Raw genomic sequence first — 9,688 nt, 5'->3', positions numbered from 1 at the left:
CAGGATGGGCCGCATCCCGGAGTGCACCTCTTGAGCCCTCCATTTCTCTCCAGCTCAGGGGCCGCCCCAGACACTGAATCGTCCAGAGAGACCAGCAACCCACACCCCTACCACCTCCCCCCCTTCTCTTCTGGGCTAGTCTCGACTCCGCCGGGGCGGGAGTGAGAGAGGAGGAGCCAGGACCTGACTGGAGGAGGGGCGGCGCGTCCGGACGCGCGGTGGGGGGGGGGGACCGGCTGGAGCGGGGGATGGGGGGGACCGGCTGGAGCGGGGGATGGGGGGGAGGGGAAGGAAGGTCCCGCGGGTGGAGCGGCGGGGCGGGGGGCTGCGGAGCCGGTGGGTGAGGGTGCGGTGTCCGCGGGGACGCCGGGGCGCCCTCGGGCGGCGGAAGCCGGGCGCGCCCCTCTCCAGGCCAGGATCGGGGCGGGGCGCGCGGTATCCCCGCGGGGGGAGCTCATCAGCTGGCGTCGCCGCCGCCAAAGTTTCCCGGAGGAGCCACGGCCGCCCTTCCTTGCCAGGCCCCGGGCGTGGAGACTAGCCGCCGGCAAGGGCTGTTTCAGAGGGCAGCAGGGCCCGCTCTCCAGCCAGACCCCGCGCCTCCATTGCGCCCAACTCAGATTCCCAACTTGGGAGGCGCCGCGGGCCTGCGCACGCGCGCGCCTTCCTCGCCTCCTCCTCCTTCTCCTCGTTCTCCCCCCACTGGGGAGCAGGCTCCGGGCCGAGCCAGGCGCAGAGACTGGCTGACCCCCGCGCGCTGACCCCCGGCTCCCGGCCCGCCGCCTCCGCCCATGCCGACGCCCGCCGCCCCCCCGGTGCGCCCTCGCTCGAGGGCCAGCTAAGCGCGGGCCGGCGGCGGCGGCGAGAGGTGGGCCCGGCCCGGCGCTGCCCTCGACAGCGGCAAGTTTGGGAGTTGCACTAGTTTGCGGGGTGGGGGAGAGGCCGGGCGGGGGGCCATGGAGGAGGACCGGGGGTCGGCGTTGGCGGCCGAGTCGGCGCTGGAGAAGAACGTGGCGGAGCTGACCGTCATGGACGTGTACGACATCGCGTCGCTCGTGGGCCACGAGTTCGAGCGGGTCATCGACCAGCACGGCTGCGAGGCCATCGCGCGCCTCATGCCCAAGGTCGTGCGTGTCCTGGAGATCCTGGAGGTGCTGGTCAGCCGCCACCACGTCGCGCCCGAGCTGGACGAGCTGCGCCTAGAGCTGGACCGACTGCGCCTGGAGAGGATGGACCGCATCGAGAAGGAGCGCAAGCACCAGAAGGTGGGCGGTGGCCTCAGTCTGCCCATCCCGGCAACGTGGCCGCTGGGACCTAGGGGTCCTTCAGCACTGGGCAACTGTAGGTGCACACGTGTGTATACAGGGAATAGACGAGAGACGATCGGACTGGGTGAGGGAAGGAGGGAGGCCGCTGGCCCTCTTTCGCCCAGCCTGCGCACCCCCAGAGATTAAGAGTAGTTCTTTGGAGTCAGACCTGAGTTCCAATCCCACCTTTACCACTTAATAGCCGTGTGACCTTGAGTAAGTTATTTAACCTCTCTGTGCTTTATTTCCTCACATATCAAATGGTGATACTAATAGGACCCACCTTATGAAAATTAAATGGGATACTATCTAGAGTGCTTAGATAATATTATTCTTTTCCAGAAATGAAATAAGCGCCCCTGCCCTTCAGTGTTACCCGAGAAGATGTGATACCGGGCCGCATTCTTCATCCCACTCCAGAGCCCTCCAGAGCCAAGGGGATGTGACCTCCAGTCACTGAGCTTATTGACCGCCAGTCTCTGGGTTCTAATTTTCAAAAAGGAGCCCTGAACCCCAGTCCAGGGTTCCTCCTAGTTTATTAACCTGAGGTGGTTTCCCCACCTCGATTTTACTCTGTGAGGTAGGGATTATTCTCTACATTTTACGGATGAAGAAACTGAGGATCACAGTGGGGCCGGGGGGAATTTGTCCCAAGGTAGTGCTGAGAGTCTCAGCCCCAGTGGAGGTAATTCTAGTGCCTCTTCCCCACCCTCTTTGAATTGGAGAAAGATGACTTGGGGCAGCTTTAAGGCTAAGCTTCTGCCTTGTGAACAAGCGCTGGGCTCATGAATCAGGGACTCCTCACTGGGCCGGGAGTCCAGACAAGGTGCCTGGGGAGAAGGAAGTGGGAGACGTGTGGTTTCCTGCCCCAACCTCAGCCCAGGGACGCTCCCTTCAGACTGAGAATGGGAGGAAACGCTTTTCCTTGGGGGATCAGGGCGTCTGAGCAGACTCTGACTTGCTGTGTGGCCTCAGGAAATCCAGTTGGCCTCTCTGAAATTCTCTGGCCAGCCATCACATACTGTGTACTTTGAGGTCTGTGTCTTTTCAAGGAACAGAGCCCCGGCTGTGTTTGCAGTCTTAACCTAAGGGCAGACCCCTGGGTGATTAAGAGAACTAGTGTTTTGGAGGTTTGATTGTGTTTGCCCCCAAAGGTCCCTATGCGCTGAGGTCAGGTAGGAAATTCAAGCTCCCAAGCCTTAGGCAAAGTTTCCAGGATCACACTGGGAGCTTGAAAATGTCCCTGCCCTGTAATTAATGTCAAGATTCCCAGGAGCAGGGACTTGGGAGCTAGATAGCCTGGTTTCAAGCCCTGTCACTCACGGGCTGTGTGATCTTGGGCAAGTCACCTAGTCTCTCTGTACCTCAGTTTTCTCAGCTGTGAAATGGGGATAATAATAGTACCTATCTCATAGGATTGTGGTGAGAATTAAAGTGTTCAGGACAAAACTTGGGCCATTTCGAGGGCCTTACCACTGTTAACTATTGTTTTTAGGCTGGGAGAGTTTTTCACCGAGGGCTCTTAGGCTGATATTGGAGACAACAGATACCCCTACTCCTACCCCAGATCCTTCCATCTCTCCCGGGGGGTTGCGGAAGGAAGGGACCTTGAGATCCTCTCATACAACTGCCTCTTATTGACAGGGACTAAGGGACTTAGCCCAAGTCACACAAGAAGTCCTGGCACCTATGTCCCCACCCCTAGCACTTTAGTTCTGCCGCAGCCAGACTGGCAGACACCCTTGAGAGCCACTGGAGGCCACTAGGCCTGGAGTCAGGTGGAATTCCCAGCCAGCTGCACTTGTCACTTCTGGAATGCTATCAGCCAGGAAGTAAACACCCGTGTGTTCAAAGCCAGCGCTCATTTGTCAATACAGAGGACGATCTTTTCTAATTCGGAGGACAAAATCCTTTTTTTCCCCATCCCCGCTTCAGTCCCCTTTACTTCATGTTCTTGGGATCAAGAGAGACTTGTCTGATTCCCCTCACCCCGTAAGCCTCAAAGGCTCTTCAAGGTGTTATTTCCACAGAAATCTTAGCATGTCCTTCATCTTATCTGTCTATCCGTTCATTCCTCCCTCCCACCTTCCCTCCCTCCCTTCCTTCCTTCCTTCCTTTTTTCTTCCTTCTCTCTCTCTCTCTTTCTCTTGACAAATATGGCTCCAGTAAAGCATTCACCCTCTCTTCCACCAACTCTTCCTCCCAAAAGATCCCCGGACTCAGCTGTGTTCATCACTCAGACCTAGGCCACAGTCTCATCATGTTCTACCTGGTTACTCCATCTGCAGCCTTGTTGACCCACTGCAGCTTGCAGAGTGCCTTTCGAGGTGACTTGGGTGATGCAAAGGAAAGGAAAACCAGGTCCTCATCTCAGGCAGTGGGTGGGTAACAGGGAAGACAGGAAAAACACGCGAAGAGACTTCAGAAAGCAGTGGCTGTGCAGATACAAGTGCATATAATATAAACAGCATACGTTGTTCATTTATTCATTCAACAGATATATTTATTGAGTACCTACTAATTGCCAGGCACTGTTCTGGGCGACAGTGGCGACCACAACAGGTGAGGTCTTTACCCTCAAGGACCTGACTTTCTAGTGCAGTGCTGTCCCATAGATATATAATGTGGCATGTCACATTGATAAAAAGACACAGATGAGGTTAATTTTTATTTTTTTGGCCGCACCAGCAATTGAACCCGGGCCCTCGGCAATGAAAGCGCAGAGTCCTAACCACTGGACCTCCAGGGAATTCCCCAGATGAGGTTAATTTTAATAACATATCTTATCAAACCCAGTCGTTCCAAAATATTATTTCAACATGTAATCAATGTAAAAAATTATTTTTTATTGAGATATAATTGACATATAACATTGTATTTGTTTTAGGCTTACATTATGATTTGACATATGTACATATTGCAAAATGATTACCACATAAGTTTAGTTAACATCCATCGCCACACATAGTTAAAAAAAATTATTAATAAGGTATTTTGCATTCTTTTTTTCCTATTATGTCTTTGAAATTCAGTGAGTGAGTGTTTAACCCTCACTGCATGTTTCAATTCAGACCAGTGGCATTTCAAGTGCTCAGCAGATACATGTGGCTAATGGCTACTCTAATGGAATGGTGCGATTCTAGTGTGAGGAGATAGATTTTTTTTAACTTCTAAAAAATTTCAGCTTATGATAAGTACCGTGAAGAAGATAAAACAGGGAAATATAAAAGAGACTGACCAGGGATGGTGTCTAGTTGATGGGGCAGTCAGGAAGGCTTCCCTGAGGAGGTGGCATCTGAGCTGAGATCTGAATGAAGTGTAGATGCCAGCCATAGAGAGATCTGGGGGAGGGGCATTCTGGGCAGGAGGTGCAGCCAGTGCAAATGCCCTGAGGTAGGAGTGAGCTTGGTGTGTGCAAGGAACACAAAGAAGGCTGGTGTGACAAGAGCAGAGCGAGTGAGGAAGAGGGGTAGGAGGTGAAGTCAGGGAGGTACAGGGGTCTGCTAATGCTGGGCTTCACAGGCCAGCATAAGGAGTTTGAAGACAGTGCTGAGAGGAGGCTAACGAGGTGATTGGTCAGGGGCCACTTCCTGGAAGAGCCTTTTTAGCTGGTATCGAGGCAAGATCAAATTCTCCATGGTCAGCTCAGAGGCAAGAACCAGCTCCCCCAGCATCAACTTTAGTTCATTGAGAGAAGAAAAAAAAGAACTGAGGATTAAAGTCTGTATTCATCTATTGCTGCTATAACTAATTACCACAAACTTACTCAAAATCACACAAGTTTATTATCACATTGGTAATATGATATTATGAATAATATCAATATGGGTAATACTGGATAAAATTCTGGAGGTCAAAAGTCAGAAATGAGTCTCACTTGGGTTAAAATCGGGTGTCAGGAAATTCATTCCTGCGGGCAACTTTAGGGGAGAATCCATTTCCTTGCCTTTTGCAGCTCCTGGGAGCCAGCTGTATCCTTTGACTTGTGACCCCTTCCTCCATCTTCAAAGTCATCAGCGTAGCATCTTCAAATCTCTAACTCTGATCTCTGCTTCACGACCCGGGGAGCCAACCCTCGCCCCCTGCAGTGGAAGCACAGAGTCTTAACCACTGGACCACCAGGGAAGTCCCCACGTGGTCTCTGATTCTGCCCTTCCTGCCTCCTTTCACTTTTAAGGACCCTTGTGATTACATTGGGTCCACCGGGATAACCAGGAGCATCTCCCCATCTCAGGGTCCTTAACTGAATCACATCTGCAAAATCCCTTTTGCCCTGTAAATTTCCATATTCTCAGGTTCCAGGGATGAGAATATGGACCTCTCTGGGGACCATTGTTCCGCCTACCCCAGCCAGTTACACTTGAGATAGCACTGGGGCCCTCTGTGTGCTCAGCCTGTGTCAGGTGGGAGCAGAGAGGACCAGGGCAAGAAGAGCCTGATTCAGCTTCCAGCCCACACCTGCCTGTGGGAAGGTCCCGTGGCCACTTCATCATTCCACCACCACTTTCGCCCTCTGGCCCCACCCTTCACCTCCCCTGGTGACCTTGAAGCAGCTGTGCGAATACTTAGTTATTACCTCTCATTTCCCCAGTGCAGCGGGCTTCCTGACAAAGGAGATAGGATTTAGGAACTTATTTAAAAGATGAAAGGAGGCGATGCTGACATCCGGCCACCTGGGCCGGCTTGGGATGGGCTGTAAGAGGACCAGAAATCAGCAGACATATGTTTAGCACTTTCTGGGTACTGGGCCCTATTCCAAACATCTACATATATTAACCATTTAATCCTCATGACACCCCACGGGGGTAGATATAGCACTGTATTCCTCATTTCCAAGGCACCCTAAGGTTGAATAACTTGTCCAACATCAGCTAGTAAGTGGCGGAAACAGAATTCAAACTCAGGTCAACAGGCTCCAGTATCCATGCTTTAAACCAGCATTCTATACAGTTTATGATTTTACAAAATGCCTCTTTTTTTTTTTTTTTTGGTAACAGCTTTACTGAATATAATTCACATACCATACAATTCACCCATTCAGAGCATACAATTCAGTGGTTTTTAGTTTACTCACAGAGCTGTGCAACCATTACTACAATCAATTTTAGAACATTTTCATTACTCCGAACGGAAAACACAGACTCATTAACAGTCATTCCTCACTCCCTGCCAGCCCTTCTGCCCCTAGAAAGCTGCCAGTATGCTTTCTGTATCTGGATTTACCTATTGTGGACATTTCCCATCAACGGAGTCAAGCACTGTGCGCCCTTTTGTGACCAGCTGCTTTTGCTCAGCATCATGTTTTCAAGGTTCATCCAAATCGTAGCATATGTCAGTATTTCATCCCTTTTTGCCTGAATCATATTCCAGATACAACACGTTTTATTCATCTTTTCATCAACTGATGGACATTTGGGTTGTTTCTACCTTTTGGCGATTATGAATAGTGCTGCTATGAACATTCATGTACCTGTTTTTGTGTGGACACATGTTTTCATTTCTCAGACCCTACAGGTGGAATTGGTGGGTCATATGGTAACTATGTTTAACTTATTGAGGAACTGCCAGACTGTTTTCCACAGTGGCTGCACCATTTTACATTCTTACCAGCAATGCCCAGGGTTCCAATTTCTTCACATTCTTGCCAACACTTGTTATTATGTGTTTCTCTGATTACAGCCATCCACAAAATAATTTTTATAGACATCTTATTTATCCTCACATTCAACCCTGTGAGCCTTTATTTTTTTATTTTATTTTTTTACTGAAGTACAGTTGACACAATATTATATTAGCCTCAGGTGTGCTATACAGTGATTTAACATTTGCATACATTATGAAATGATCACCAAGCTAAAGTCCAGTAACCATCTGTCCCCGTACAAAGTTATTACAATACTACTGACCACATTCCTTATGCCGTATATTACATCCCTGTGGCTTATTTATTTTGTAACTGAAGGTTTGTACCTCTTAATCCCTTTCACCTATTTCACTCCCCCTCCAGCGCCTCCCCTCTGGCAACCACCTGTTTGTTCTCTGTGTCTTAAGAATGTTTTCATTTTGTTTTGTTCGTTTGGTTTGTTTTTTAGATTCCACAAATAAGTGAGATCACATGGCATTTGTCTTTCTCTGTCTGACTTATTTCACTTAGCATAATACTCTCTAGGACCATACATGTTGTTACAAATGACAAGATTTCATTCTTTCTTATGACTGAGTAGTATTCCATTGTATATATGGACCACATCTTCTTTATCCACTCGTCTATTGATGGACACTTAGGTCGCTTCCACGTCTTGACTGTTGTAAATAATGAATGCTGCTGTAAACATAGGGGTGCATGTATCTTTTCAAATGAGTGTTTTTGTTTTCTTCACTGTGAGTTTCTATAGTAGGGCTCCCCAGCTAAGGGAAACAGCCTCAGATTTGTAGAGTGAGTCGTCCAAGTCTGCTTGAAGAGATTCCTGTTTCAGATGTACAGGTTGCTCCGGGGCCAGGTGGTATCCCTGGGATCTTTGCAGCCCCTTTCTCCCTTGGAGAGAGGTTTGTCTTGATGGAGGGTCTGTCCAAAGATCAGGGACGTGACCTCCCTAGAGAGATTGGTATGTTTGGGTCCCTGCAGCCTGGGGCTGCCCCTCCACCCTCTCTCTCCTGTCTAGACAGTTAGAAGGTACAGTTCCAATGCCATTGTTGTCTTCAGGGCATTTCTAACTTGGCCAGGTCCTAACGGCATAAATGCACGCCTTGCCCAGAGGAAGGACACCTTCTGTTTTTTGTAAAGTTGCCATGTGGGCTAGTGATGGCCTGATCTGCTCACCTGCCGATGCCTGGTTCTCATGGAGAAGGGAACAACCCAAAGCCCCAGCAGCCCTGAGCTGCTCCCGAGGGTCAGGGGGGTAAGGCTGCTGCCCTGAGCAGGCTGTGACCCCACTCCGGCCCCTCACCCCCGCAGGAGCTGGAGCTGGTGGAGGACGTGTGGCGAGGGGAAGCGCAAGACCTCCTTTCCCAGATCGCCCAGCTGCAGGAGGAGAACAAGCAGCTCATGACCAACCTCTCCCACAAGGACGTCAGCTTCTCCGAGGAGGAGTTCCAGAAGCATGAAGGTAAGAGGAGGGGCCAACATGGGAGGTGAGGGGAAGGCTCTTCCCACTGCCATCACCGGCATCACGAGTGACAGGAGCATGGTCCCCAAGCAATGGTGTCTCATGTCATGTGGATTCTCACCATCACTCTACCCGAGAGACATTGTGTAGCCTGGTGTACAGGTGATGAAACCGAGAGGTTCATTTGACAAATTGTTCGAGGGTCCTCACTTTTCCAGCCTCTTCTCTAGGCACTGGGTATACACATTGGGCAAGACAAAGCCACTGCCCTCGGGAAGCTTATGTTCTAGTGCAGAGGAGATAGGTGATAACTATGTAAACAGACAGATGACACAGTTCCAGATTCTGACCAGGGTTATGGAAGAACTAAAATCTGGGGGGGATATGATAGAGGTGACTTGGTGGGGTGCTTCTTTGCATATGGTGATCAAGGAGGGCCTCTCTGATGAGGTGACATTTGAGCCCTAATGAAGTCATGGAGTGAGCCATGCAAATATCTTGGGGGGAAAGCAGGTGCAAAGGCCCTGGGGCATGACTGTTTATGGAAACCAAGGAGACCAGTGTCACAGAAGATGATCAAGGCCAAGGGTGGTTAAAGATGAGGTCAGTGGGGTCAGCAGGGCTCAGATCACATAGCCCCTTAGAGGCCAAGGTTTGGATTTTATTCTAAGTGTGCTGGGAAGAAATTTGAGGTGCTTGTCACAGGTACACGTTTAACAATGAGCAACCCAGGGTGGCCACCCAGATCTGAATGGTGCTGGAGCCCCCCAACTGTCATTCATCCTACGAACAGTTATCTAGAACCTTGACTCCAGGCCTCTGCTGGTGCTGGAGAAGCAAAGACAGACAGAGGGGTTTGGCCTGCGCCCCCGTGCGCTGCATCAGCTGTGGGCCCCCCAGCAGCCTCCTTCTCATTCAGAGGCTGGCTCTGATCGCAAGGAATCTCAGGCCCAACTCTTTAGTCTGGGTGAACTTCCTGGGTCCCTATACAAGCCCCCTCCTCACGTTTGTTGGGAAGGGGGTGGACTTCCGTGGGGGCCTGAAGTTCAGAACTCGTGTTTACCACTCTGTGAGAATAAGTAGCACACTGTATAAGGACCGTAGGGACCAAGGAAAAAGGAATTGTTTGACCTGGTTGCTGGCATCCTCTTTTCCTTGGGTTTCCTTTGTTGAGATCTGAGTCGTGCAGTGAAAACAAAAGTCGTAGTGGTGATAAGTGTTGGTGCTAGAGCCAGACTGCCCAGTGTGAATCCTAACCCAATACTTACTGGCTGAGGG

At 50.6% G+C, this 9,688-nt stretch overlaps 1 protein-coding gene across 6 annotated transcripts in view; it reads left to right on the top strand.

The window, feature by feature from the left end:
- Window positions 1-393: 393 nt before the first annotated feature.
- The window catches only part of RILPL1 (Rab interacting lysosomal protein like 1), a 44,146-nt gene continuing 34,851 nt past the window's right edge, over window positions 394-9,688 (top strand). For 2 of the 6 annotated variants that reach the window (XM_060121632.1, XM_060121634.1), the window contains exons 1-2: window positions 405-1,262; window positions 8,260-8,410. In XM_060121632.1, coding sequence (XP_059977615.1) covers window positions 954-1,262; window positions 8,260-8,410 — 460 coding nt within the window. In that variant the 5' untranslated portion in view covers window positions 405-953. Of the gene's footprint in view, window positions 1,263-8,259; window positions 8,411-9,688 lie in introns of all 6 variants that reach the window. The other 4 variants (XM_060121636.1, XM_060121635.1, XM_060121637.1 and 1 more) reach the window with 4 other exon arrangements.

The sequence above is a fragment of the Lagenorhynchus albirostris genome, chromosome 14 (genome assembly GCF_949774975.1).
Source record: "Lagenorhynchus albirostris chromosome 14, mLagAlb1.1, whole genome shotgun sequence".
NCBI lineage: Eukaryota > Metazoa > Chordata > Mammalia > Artiodactyla > Delphinidae > Lagenorhynchus > Lagenorhynchus albirostris.
Note: the sequence above shows the minus strand (reverse complement) of the source record. Positions and strands in the feature narration are given on the sequence as shown.